This window comes from Arvicanthis niloticus, chromosome X (assembly GCF_011762505.2).
Source record: "Arvicanthis niloticus isolate mArvNil1 chromosome X, mArvNil1.pat.X, whole genome shotgun sequence".
Taxonomy (NCBI): Eukaryota; Metazoa; Chordata; class Mammalia; order Rodentia; family Muridae; genus Arvicanthis; species Arvicanthis niloticus.
Genome location: NC_047679.1, coordinates 87,740,369 through 87,754,329, shown reverse-complemented (window position 1 = coordinate 87,754,329; position 13,961 = coordinate 87,740,369). Strand labels below are relative to the sequence as shown.

General features: G+C 34.0%; 1 protein-coding gene across 1 annotated transcript in view; it reads right to left on the bottom strand.

The window, feature by feature from the left end:
- The window catches only part of Col4a5 (collagen type IV alpha 5 chain), a 177,855-nt gene that overhangs the window by 102,629 nt on the left and 61,265 nt on the right, over nt 1-13,961 (bottom strand). The window contains 2 exon segments of the mRNA XM_076918781.1: nt 3,388-3,477; nt 8,408-8,467. Coding sequence (XP_076774896.1) covers nt 3,388-3,477; nt 8,408-8,467 — 150 coding nt within the window.

The following is a 13,961-nucleotide window of genomic DNA, read 5'->3' as shown; positions in this document are numbered from 1 at the left end:
AAAACAAAAGACAAAGGTAAAATAATAGAACTCACAGTGTGTGCATGGAAATAATCTTTTTAACAAATAGCCTAGCAAAAATATGAAAGCATCAAATAACCAGAAAAGGGGCCAATGATATGAAAATACAGGTCACAGGAAGTCAAAGGACACTTTGATCTGTGAGAAGCATATTCATAATCATAAAAAGAGAAATGCAAATTAGAAGACTATTGAAAGGTCACTCTTCTACGGTAATGACAAATAGAAAAGGTTCTTAGTAATGGAGACGAAGCTGTATGACATAAATCTTCCTTGTTGCCAAATCAAAGGTAAACCATATATGTTTGGGAAATGGTGATCTGGTAATATGTGTAAAAAGAAAACACAAGTGCATACACGGGCACACATTTCCCATAATTTATTTTACAAATTCATGCTTATTTATGCAAAAAGAATTAATCAAAGTTTTGCATCTTAGCAGTTATGGTTTATAGCAGCAAACTATTGAGAACTACATAATTATGTTATAAGAAGCTGCTTACTACTTTATAGTTTACATATGCAATGAAATTGAATTTAGTAAGAATAACAATGTCCTGAGAACACTGATATAAGAAAAACACAAAATAAGCCTAATACATCTTATTTTAAAAACAAAGTGGATGAAAGTATGGGTATGTATTCAGAAACCAATGAACACAGGTGGAAAAGAGTTTTTCATTGTATTCCTAATATTTATTTATCGTGAATGAAATGAATATATTATCTATAGAAAAGGAACCACATTTTATTTAACAAAGAACTACTTTGCAACGTTACAAATGTGCATTTATGTAAACACACAGACACACTCTAAGCAACTGAGCTAACTGGCCAGTTTATTTTATAAACTTATGTGTTCATAAAAAGAAATATACCAATGAAAAATAATCATATATATTACTTTAAAATACAAATACCCAATCACACAAAAGTACACTTTAAGCTGTAGAATTGAAAATGTTTTGAAAGCAGATCACACTCCCACTCAATAAATAATGAAAAGAATTTGCAGCAAAGGTTAGAATACTCTCTAAATTTAATGTGCAAACAAGCACATTTTCATAAACTATTTTACTATTATTAAAGTGTCTCACTTAATGCTACATTATTTTAAAATAATTGTAATGTAACTTCTTTTAATAAAACACAAATATTTACTCTTAATATGCATGATATGCAAGAAACTCTGGCCCTGTTCCCAGATAAACTCACATTTGAGAAACATAGCTTTTTCTATGGTTCAAATTACATTCTATTTCAAAGCACTCATTTCCATAACACAGCTGAAAATTAATCAATTTGTGTTCCCACTTCATTTTCAGAAGACTATTGCTTAAGTTCCAGTGTGCTGAGAAGTGGAAGAATTTAGTTGTGTTGCTGTATTAGTGCTTCATGATTTAGAACTCTGCACATTCCTGGGTGGCAATCATTATACTGCCACTCTTACAGTTGCTGTGCTACAGCACCTAGGAAATTCATTTGAATGGCCCATCTATCAGAATTCTATATAGTCAGTCATTTAGAGTGTTAGTATTGCCTTAGTGTTCATGTTCTATTCAGTGTATTTAAGCACAGGACCCCTTACTGTTGAATCTTAAAAAACTCCCTCTTGACAGTTGTGTCCTCATTCTCACAGCATCTACCTTCTGGTATAGCTAGCTGTATATTAAACTGTCTCCAAGCATTTAATTTTCCTCCTTTCTTAGGAAGACTACCTGCTGATATCCATTTGATTTTCTTAATCCTCTAATGATATGGTACACCATCATTATATGAAATAAAAAATGTTATTAAGTCAATTTTTTGTTTGCTTTTTGGGAAAGTGAATAGAGCTGGACCTTTCATATACCACTTTGCCAGTCTATCTACCACAGATAGAAAAGGGCACTGAGCCAAAAGAGCCATTAAAAACTAAAAAAAATTCTTGGTCTCAAAATTTTCTATTATTTCCTCCCCTTCCCTATCCTTATACTTATAAAGATGCTACTCTTATTCATGGAGGAAATATGCCAGACCTATGATAATTGAACTTTAACACTTCCTAGTAGGTAGAGGATAAATGATTCTAGAGACACTTTTCTGAGAGATTCAAGCTATTGACCCTCCCCCATCCAACATCTGGCAAAGATTTAGGGAGATGCTAGAGTACATAGAGTTAGGAGGCTGATTCAAAGTGAGAGCCCACAGCAGCCTCTGTGAGATCATTATCCATGCTAAGGTGGAACCTTGTAGTGTTACAGCTGTTTTACAGTCACCTACACTTCTGTACATAATCCCTTATTTCTGTTCAGTTAGCAAGTCCACTAAATTCATTGGTCACCATAATTTGGACTTTGGTTAAATCATAAAATGGTTTGTCATTGGTGCTCATATGGTGAGAAGATGTTTATTTGCATCTCCCCAGGAAAAGTTTAAGGTAAAAAGAATTCCAAAAACCATATACAACAAACAACATCCTGAAAAATAACTGAATATGACAGTAATGTCCAAATTTAAACAATAGCATAACTAAGGTGAAGAGACACTTTTTCCTGAATAAGTGTAGCTACCACTATTCATCAACGAAACCTTTCATCATGGCAAATGAAGAACATCACAAACAACAACAAAACCACACACAATTAGACACAAAACAGAGATCAGTGTATTTTGAGGAGCCCAGCCTTGCATCAACATTGTTGCATCTGTGACTCAGGAAACCATCATAGAAGAAGAGGTAGAAATCTTCTAAGAACACTATTACCAAGAAGTCTGCTCCATAACAACCAAAACTGGAACAACAACAGTATCAATGCACATGTTAATGTAGAAATGGGACACTTTTATAGGGTTCTGTTCCTAGACAAAGGACTATAGATAATTAATCATTGCTTGGAGTAGAATTAGCCTCTCCCAGAAATGAGCCTTGATTAACTCTCTCTCTCTCTCTCTCTCTCTCTCTCTCTCTCTCTCTCTCTCTCTCTCCATATATATATGTATATATGTGTGTGTCTGTGTGTATCTGTGTGTGTCTGTGTGTGTATGCTTTATAATATACATACATACACTTTATATCAACTTTAGGGTCTGGAAATATGGGAGGGGTTTGAGGGAGGGCAGCTTCGAGGAACTTGAGGGGAGAAAGACAGGAGAAAAGGAATGCAATCTATTTCAATTAAAAAGATATTTAAAACAAATTCTGGGATAAATAAAGAATACAGAAAATAAGACTTCCTTCAACTCCTTCAACTTTCTTCAATTGTTTGATTTAAGCACTATTTTCTCATTACAATTCAGTGAGCTTTTAGTTGATTTGATAGCTTGTCTCCCATTTAGGTTGATTTAATTCCACTGCTATTGTGGATTGGCTACTGAAACAAATACCTTTTGTCCCCGAGGTCCTGGAGGCCCTTCTGGACCTGGAAATCCTGGTAAACCTGGATGGCCTTCTAAACCTGGAAATCCGCGTTCTCCCTGTAATTAAACAAGAATGTAAAGGAAAGACATTTGTGAACTTTTAAGCACAGACATAATTGTGTTTCAGAAAATTCAAATGACTGTCAGATGAAAGTAATGTTAATATAATGATACTCTTTGTCCACAGAATGTACTAACATGGACAAGTCTGTACAAGTGAGAAGAAAAATACAAATCATCCCAAATATATATCTTATTTAGTAAATATAACCTTTTTGCTACTTGCAGAGTTAGACAGTGTGTCAGAGATAAAGTGAGAATATAATAACAACTGCTTTAACCTCGTTCAATTATAAAGAAGGCAAGCAGGAAAAAATAAGAATTTCACAATTTTAAGAGGTAGATTATTGCAAATTATTGAATGGTATGTCACTAGCAGAACTAGGATTAAAGCTCTGACTGCAAGTTCCACTCAGAAAAAAAAATGAAAAAAAAAAAAAAAACAATCTAGTTCCACTATATTTCACAAAGTACAAAATAGCTACATGTTGGGATTTCAGCTGGCATTTAGAGCATATCTCTGTCAAATGTCCAGAGTATGCTATGTGTAGTTTCAAAGCAAAAGTACTATCTGGGCTACAGAAATAAATGGGAATAAACCAAAGACTGGAAATAGAGAATGCAGGCCAGTGAAGTAGCTAGGCAGGTAAAGCCTGACTGAGTTCAATTCTCAGGAACCACAGAGTGGAAGAAGAGAATTGACTTCTGCACTCAGACACTGTGACACATACTCATACACACATACATGCACACACACACACACACACACACACACACACACACACGCACGCACGCACACACGCACACACACAGGCACACGCACATGCACATGTATGCACACAGAGACATACATACAGAGATATACACTAAAGAAATAAATGTAAAAAATAAATGTTTAAAATTGTTATGTATTTTTATTATGTATTTTTAATTGCAGTAAAAATACATCAACTTTCCCCTTCCCTTTCCACCCTACTGCCCCTCCCACGTGCCCACCTTCCAATGCTCCCATAACCTCACTCAAATTGATAGCCTTTTTTCTTTAATTATTTTTTGTTACATACATGTATGCATGTATATGTATGCACAAGTAAAAATTGTAGAAGAAAATGGAAGATGCTAAAAGCTTAATTATGTTGATATCAATAAAATGTTATAACTTTTAATGTTATGTCCTGAAATTTCCTCCTATTATCCCAGATCTAGAGACAGAAATGCTATACAGTAGCAAAAAAGAACTAGAAGAACAATCTTAAGACTTTCAAAGGTAGAATGTTTACTAAAGTTAAAAAAAATTTACAGCTTCCCTGTGCAAGAATGGGCTATAATTATTTTTTTTTACCTAATTTCTTAAAATGAATAGTAAGAAAAACTAACACTAGTAGTGTGCTTACATTTGCTTCATGGGTATTCATATAATCCTTTTAAATCATTATCGATTTGTGCTGTAATTTTCACATATTTATAAACTGAATGTGAAGTGATTGCCTATCCCTGAAAGGCAAACTTTAAAACAAACTTAGTCTGTTTGACCATGTTTGAATTTTTAAAAAAATATTTAAAATAGTATCATTCTCCTTTTGCTATCTTTTAAATATAAGTATATTTTAGATTCTTTTATTGCCTTCTTTTTCCCTGGAAAATTGAAAATAGTAATAATGGTAAGTTCTTATTAGCAACTCTGTTAAGCATTCCACAGGCACTTAAAACTCAAAGCCTGTGAAAATAACTCACCTGTTTTGAGTGTTTTCTGTTTGCCAGAGACTGTTAATTCCTTCAGTGTTTTGTTTTATCTTACTTGTTACTCCCCATTTTAAGACAAAGAAAAATTATTTTCATTTTATGTGTGAAAAGTCATGACAGAGAAGTTTTATAATTTCCTAAGTGTAAACTTGATACACACACAGAACACAGCTCACCTCAGTCAGAAATTTGTGTTAACCTGGACACCACCTTCTCCTTCATCTCTACATGGAAACAATCATGGTTTCTTCAACATTATATTTATTCTAGTGTCCAATAGAACAAATATTCGGTAAACATCAATTTATAAATGAACATCCTTAATTTCTAGTGAGTGCTATTATTTAAGTCCAGAAAAAAAGGTAGCATTTCAGATTTTGATAAATTATACAAAGGAAAACTATTTCATAATAAGTCTAGTTTATTTATTAGATATCAAATCTACAGACTCAGATATACCACTAGGCACATCCCATCTCACCAGTTTAAAGATTAATCGACTGATTACCTAAGATACAATCCCAAGATCTGGAATTTAAAAATGCTTTAAAACAGCACCCCTTTCAAGAAGGGCCATTCATAATATACAATAAAAATGTTTCCTGAAAATGAACATAAAATAGTTGTTTGTTCATGTGTTGGGAGAGTGTCTCGTGTAAGTTGGCTAGCCTCCGACTTGCAGTGTACCTAGTATGGCCTTGAACTTCATGCTGCCTGAGTGCCAGTATGCCAGGCATATGTCACTACAGGCAGCATGAGAATAGTACTTCAAGGATAATGTAAAATTGTCTAGAAACACAATTGGTTGTGAACATAGGAAAAAATTAAGGCAAAGTGTTATATTGGTAACTAGTGATAAATTATTTTCAGTTAGAATATTGCAAAATGTGCAAGTTAAAGGCTATGCTTAATGAAGAAATTAAAAGAATGATACCTTGTTTTGTATAATACTTATTTTGTCTTTATAATTCTGTACCACAATGAGATAGTTGCCAAATTATAATTAGAAGAATTTTAGCTACTGTCAAAATGAAGATATATATATATATATATATATATATATATATATATATATATATATATATACGAAACTCCAGCTTGTAACAGAGCCACTTGGAGAGCTTGTCCAAACCAATTATTTTCCACCATTACCAGAATGAGATAGGTAACTTAGTTGTGGAGCCTGGAAATTTGCATTTATAACCAGCTCCAAGCCAAAAGTTTTACTATCACACTCCTCTGATAAACTGCTTTTTTGTTTTCAAATTTCAATTTTCTTTTTTATGTATTTGTTAGTGATCTGTGGTTACTACATGTTCACTGATTGTGAACAGGTCTTCCCTTTAAATTAATAAATATATGAACTTCATCTGCTTCAAATTCCAAAATGTAGTATCTATATTGTTTTAATAATTTTTCGTGATTCATCTTTTTTATTATTGGTCATGTTTACTTGGTAAACTTTAATTGCATACTGTATATTTTAGGTGATATAAAGAGATACTAGGTTCTCTTATTGTTTTCTAAAGAGCATTTCTTTTTTGTATGAAGTAGTTTGTGGCTGATTGGCTAAATGGAGTTTTATCCCTTCAACAGACAACAGTTAATCTATACTCAGTTATTTTAAGTGTCTACTACTTCTTTTTATTAGACTCTGTAAATTTCCCTCTATGCATATAAAATCAAAACGTAACCAAGAATTTGATTGGGATTTTCAACTTTATTCTTTGTTCTCCACTCTGTGCTGTCTTCTATTCCATCATGTCTTCCTTTTGTTCCAGCCACACTGGAGTCTGGAACCATTTTCCCTAGGTCATTGTGACCATAACCATGACTCTTTGTAAGAATTTACCCACCTTGCAGACTCAGTCTTGCCAACTGAGAAGTATAAGCTATAATAACTACATAAATGTAAATTCTCCAAGTGCACTTCCTTTCATTGAAAGACAATCCTTTTCATTTTCTTCCTTCCTCTGTGATCTTAAGTGAATTCCTTTTAATACTTTGGCACTATAGAAAGCATTTTTGTTGCAAATCTACTCCCCTAAAAATGTTACTCACACAAGTGTTATTTAGACCAGCATTTAATAACTCTTAAGATAATATGTTCTGCTCGGGGTAGTGTATTACATGACAGAATGAGACTTGTAAATAGGATTCTATAAAATAAATAAATGAAATTATTATTGACACTAGGGCTTTTAAGCATCTTTTACTACACGAATGGATACTTCTATATCTATGTTACTGGAATATTCACTAAAGATTTGGTCCCTAACTTCATATATAATTAGTAATAGTTGTTTACTCATTAAAAATATTTATTAAGTTACAAAGAGGAAAGAGTAAGATCCCTGTCTCATAATATAATTCTCTTGTCTGTAATTCATTATCTTGCCTTAAATTTCTAATTTGATGTCAGTTACTGACACACAGACAAATAAGGCACTGGAAGACAAAAGCCATCAAGTTAGATGTCCTCTGAGGTATGTTTTGTCTAGACTAAGAGGTAGAATTTTATTATTATTATTATTATAAAATTCCTGTAAGGCTGGGTATGATGGCTCACACCTTTAATCTCAGCCCTCGGGAGGAAGAGGCAGGTTGTTCTGTGTGAATTCAAGGCCAGTCTAGTCTACATAGTGAGCTCCAAGCCACCCAGGGCTACAAAAGAGACCCTATCCAAAACAAAACAGAACAGAATAATTTACTTGTAAAGCAATAGATGTTTAGAAAGGACTTTTATCCATATTTAATTTTGTTTAGTCTCCCCAATCTCTGCTCCCCGTCCCCTGCCCATTCCTTGACTTTTCCCAAGATGCATCCTAAGAATGCTTGGTGACTTTTCAGTAGCTTTTGTGGCTTTGTTGTTGCTATTTTTGTTGTTTTTTTAAGGAACAAGTAATGTGGTGCAGTTGTAGACTGCTTGCTTACATTGTTGTGCAAAGCCCTGGATCCAATCCCCAGCCAAAAATAAAATATAACCGAACTTCTGTGTACTAAGCCTATAATATTGATCATATGTTTCCTAGAGATGTTTGTTGATCCTTACACAGTCTAATCTTTATAAGTTCCCACTCTAAATTAGGCAATACAGTAGAATCTATTTTATTGGGTACTGATAGAAGCCTAGTTTGTACAATTAATTTACAAATAGTATTTGATTGTTTTACTTAGAATTTACCTTTTCTCCTTTTATACCACCACAGGCACATTTTGATCCAGGAGAACAGCCATGGCAGGCCTGGAGAAGGAAAAAGGAAAAATCATTAAATACAAACTTAACAGAAACTCTCTCACTTCGAAATCAACTTAAGGCAGCAATTCAAACTTGGAAAATCAATAACAGAAAAAATATGAAAGGAGGTGTATAAATGAAAATGGCCTTTTAGAGTCAAGATTTTTTTTGTATGCATTTCTTTTTCAACTCACAATGAGCAAATAAAAGTTTTATAATTTTAAACTAATAAATATCTCTTCATTTTCACATTTATATAAGTGTGTGTGTATGTGTGTTGCACACATGTTCTACAATATGTGTGGTGTTTAGAAAACAATATGAAGCAGTTTGACCTTTCCAACTACTATGTGAGTTTCAGGGATAAAAATCAAGTTTCTGGGTTTGGTAGACAGCTCCTTTACACGTAGAGAAATATCTTTTTGCTTTTGTTTCTGTTTTCTTAAGACAAGAGGCTCTCTACCTAGCCCTGGCCATCCAGGAACTCAGTATGTAGGCCAGGCTGGACTTGCACTCACAGAGATGCCCCTGCCTCTGCTCCTGCCCCTGCCCCTGCCCTTGCCCCCATCCCTGCCCCTGCCCCCACCCCTGCCTCTGCTTCTGGAGTGCTAGGACTAAAGGTGTGTGCCACCACGTCCAGCTTAGAAATATCTTTTTAAAGATGCTAAAATAAAGAGAAAATTCACAAGACATTCTGGTTGATACAGTTTGTCGTTTGTCTCCCTTTTTCTTCTAAGATCATTTGTGATGAATCACCTCTCAGTCTGTAACAGCGCATGACCTTGCAAACTAGCCCAAAATGGCTGCCACTTGATGTCAGCTTACTTCTCAGCATTCACAAGTGGATCATAAAGCATCTAATGCTGTATTTTATCTCCCTTTTCCCTTTGTGCCTGCTCTTTCATCACTAATAGCTCAATTCTTAACCATTCCAAGCTTCGCACAAAGGCTAGAGGCTCTGAATTCAACCACACTAGGGAGTAATGTTCTGGAGCCAGAAAAGTATCATTCTCTACTATAAAAACACCTGAGGAATGGGAAGATAGTAAGTGACATTCTAACATCCCACACCATACACTACTGTAGAGCTGAAATGCATAGGAAAAAACAATCCAACAGAAATTAGAATAATATATGCAAACAACACAGCACTTATGTACAAGAAAGCCGAACACATTTTGTCAAACTGACTACTGAAAGCATCGTACAAGAAAAATAGAAAACTCTGTTAATCAAAGTTTCATCTTCAGCATCTGTGGTTTAACAAATAAGCTAGCCTCTTACCTCATCTTCTATGTTTTCCTCCCTCTAGTTATTACTGGAGAATCTCCCTGAATCTTTATCATTTAACTTCAGCTCAAACTAGATGCCATCATCCTATTAAACCCTGTTTTCCTGATTATAAGAGTGTGTTCCAGTAAAAGCCCACTCTGACACTTCAACTTAAAGTCTGTTATTGTGTTGGATATATTTTTTTTATCAACTTGACACTTGCTAGAGTCATTTGGAAAGGGAGACTCAATTGAGAAAATGAACCCTGTGGAGCAGTTTCCCCAAAAGTGATGTATTTGGGAGGGCCCAGCCCACTGTGAGAAATGTCATGTCTGGGTAGGTGGTCATAAGTTGTATAAGAAAGCAAGCTGAACAAGCCAGAAGAACAAACTAATAAACATCACTCCTCTATGTCCTCTATTTCAGTTCCTGCCTCCAGGTTCCTGCATTGACTTGCTGCCCTGACTTCCCTCAGAAATGGACTAATTCACAGTGATTGGAGCATGAAAGCAAAACAATCCCTCTCCTTCCAAATTGCTTTTGATCATAGACTTTAGCACAGTAATAGGAAGCAAACTAGATAGTTATGCAGTCATTGCTAGTATACACAGAAACAGAGATTGTATTATTTTCAGTATTACATTTTAACTACATTATAGGTTTAGTGAGACACATTCATCAAATGAGAAGGGTTATTGAAAGCAAGAAGACTTGTTAGGAACAAGATATAAATATAAATAAACTCATATAAAACACTAAGTTTAGGAACAGAGGTTATCTTAAAATATGTAATTCTGGCTTATGCAAAGATATATTATTGATTCTAACCTATGAATTTACAAAATTTAGAAGCCACACATTTAGTAATTCTTGAGATAAGAATAGTCAAAAGTCATAATACGTGAATTAAATTGTACATATTGTCAACACTCAATTACATAATTAATAGAAGAACAAAGGGTAATGCTTTTCTACAATGGATACTAATATAATAATATTTGACATTGGAAGTGTATCTACATTTTAAGTAGGAATATATGCAGAGAATATTTTGTTATAAATTAAAAATAACATCTTTTGCATTTTCAGACATTTGTAATAAATTTTCCTCTGAATAGAGACTACATCCCCAAAATAATACAAAGACAACTAATAGAATTTTATTAATAAATATAAAAACAATATTAACTACTATTACACATATATTTGCACTTCTCAATATCTAATAATAACTCCTAAATCTTAAAATAAAATGTATAAACAAATAAAGCATTTTAAATCCTTGCAGCATTCCTTATATCCAATGTTTCTCAAAATTAATCATTCATCATATTAAAGTTAATTATCAACAAACATGAAGTATAATTTAGAGAGAAAGCTCCTTAAAACATTTAAGAATATAGGACTAGAGAGATGCCTCACTGGTTAAGAACACTGACTGCCCTTCCAGAGGACCCAGTTTTAATTCCCAGACCCCACATGGCAATTCACAATTGTCTGCAACTCCAGTTCCTGGGAGTCAAAACAATGGACATAAAATAAAATTAAATAACTTTTTTTAAACTTAAGAATTATAAAAAATTTGTTTGAATTTAATTTAAAATTTTAAGTTATAATCTGTTAATGCCAAATAGGTTATTTTTTTTTAAATAGGTCTTTGTTATTCTTGTGGGGTGGGGAGAACACCAAAAAAGCCAAGTCATTGTAACACACACCAACCACCAGATGGCACTTTCCATGCAGTTATTAATGGGCAGCCTTAAGGAAATGACCCTAAGTATATATCTCATTAGATGGAACAGCTTTTGATTTTTTAGGCAGTATCTACTCATATTGACAAAGTATCTAGTAAGCACAAAACACAATAGTATATCTTTGAGTGGTACAAAAACTGTGTAGACGTGAATGTTTGCTGCTTTTAAGGAGCTTGCAATCTAATAAGAATCTAGTCATAAATGAAAATGGAATTTAAATTAAGTGGAATAATGCTATAGCAGTAATGAAAAATCTAATAACATTTAAGAAAATACATCATGATCTTTCTGTAGCATCTGATTCATTATGAGAACATGGATATATTGTCTACATATGCTAATGTTTTTCTTGTTTATGACAGATATAAATAATATGATTTTCCTTGGTATACTAAGCTTTAACTGCAGTTCTATAGGATTCACCAAGTAAAAGAAAATGGCTGGTATCAATGGTTATCATAGTTAATAAAGAAATTTCCCTTGAGGCTTAGAATTATTAATAACACTTGAAAAGATAGGCAGAAAGCTTTCTAAAGGAAAAAAAAGTAATGATTACACCACACAATACCATTAAAGACAAATTTAGGGGAGGCCAATAGTAAGATAAAATGAATATTACATATCACAATTCAAAAGATTTCCTAAGTCCACGTGAAAAGTATAATCAGAAAGTACTGTTTATTGGCTTCTTTCTGAGGCAGAGTTATGTCTCAGACTAACTGGAACTTGTCCCTCTCTTGCTTCAGCCCCCACAAGTTCTAGTTTGATTGCTTCAGTACTGTGGGGGAAAGTTTATTTCTACAAAATCATAGAAGATTGTTAATGTATGATAATTATGGATAGTCATCTTTTTCATTTTTAACTGAGAGAAAATAAAAAAGAATTAAAGAAAAATTAAACAAAATGTATATTATAGCACATTAAAATATATCACAAAACTATAATAACTAAAACAGTATGGAACTGCTCAAAAATTTATTGCTCAAAAATAATCAATCACTTAGTGGGTATTAGGATAAGTATAAAAATCATTTTAGAACTGAAAATATGAAAATAAAACTGAAAAGATTATTACTTGCAGTGCTTTGGGTATTGTCACCTTTTGCAGATTGAAGCATTTATTTATACATAATGAAGTATCTTGAGAGTAAGACACAAGTGTAAACAAAGTACATTTATATTCCATGTATACCTTCAACCCCCTCCAAAGCAGTACCACCAATTGGGAGCCAATGTTCAACTATTAGAGCCTGTGTGAGCCATCTTTCACTCAAGCCACAGTTCTTAGACATTAGAAAAAGAGAAACCCAGATTATCTACTCACATCTTAATCTTTGGAGCTACATTAGAAAAAGAGAAACCCAGATTATCTACTCACATCCTAATCTTTGGAGCTAAGAACCTCAAATGAGATACAACATGTGACATTTGTCTTTCTAGCTTTGTGTTATCTCATTCAATACAATCTTTTCTAATTCTACCTATGTATATGACAAGTTCATGATTTCATTCTTTTATTAAAAACCAGAATGATTTTCCATAGTGCAAATATATCACATTTTCATTATCCATTCATTGGATGAAGGGCAATTGAGGTGGTTTTATTTTCTAGATATTTTGAATAGAGCAGAAATAAACATGGTTGAGCTAGTATCTGTGGACTAAGATGTTGAGTCATTTGACCACGTGCCAAGGAGTGGTATTCCTAAGTCATATGGTAGATTTATTTTTAGCTTTTTGAGAATTCTCCACACTGATTTCGAGTGGCTGAACCAGTTCCCAGTACCACCAACAGCATTTGTTTTGTTGATCTTTGCCATTCTTACTGGGGTAAAACAAAAATCTCGAAGTTTATTTGACAAACATTTCCCCAGTCGCTGGTACAATGAACATTTTTAAGCTGTTTATTTGCCAATTTTTTCTTCTTTTGAGACCCCTCTCTTTTCAGGTCCGTTATTTAAAAGGGCCATTTGGGTTTGTTTGCTTGCTTGCTTGCTTGCTTGTTCATTTTCATTCTTTGTTTTTTGCTATATTCTGAATATTAAATCTCTGCCCGATGCACAGCTGGCAAACAATCTCATTCTGTAGGCTGCCTCTTCACCTGGTTGATTCTTTCTTTAGCTAGGCAGAAGTTCCATTTGTCATTTTTTGGCATCACCTGAGAGGCTGTGCCAGAGCCTGACCAATACAGATGTGGATATACACAGCCAAACATTGGACTAAGTGTGGGGACCCCAAGGGAGGAGCTGGGGAAGGGCTGAAGGAGTAGAAGGGGATTGCAACCCCATAGGAAGAACAACAATATCAACTAACCTGGTCCCTCCAGAGCTCCCAGGGACTAAACCACCAACCAAAGAGTATATATACATGGAGTAGTGACCCATGGCTCCAGCCTCATATGTTGCAGAGGATGGCATTGTATGGTATCAATAGGGGAAGCCCCTTAGTCCTATGGAGGCTTCATGCCCCAGTGT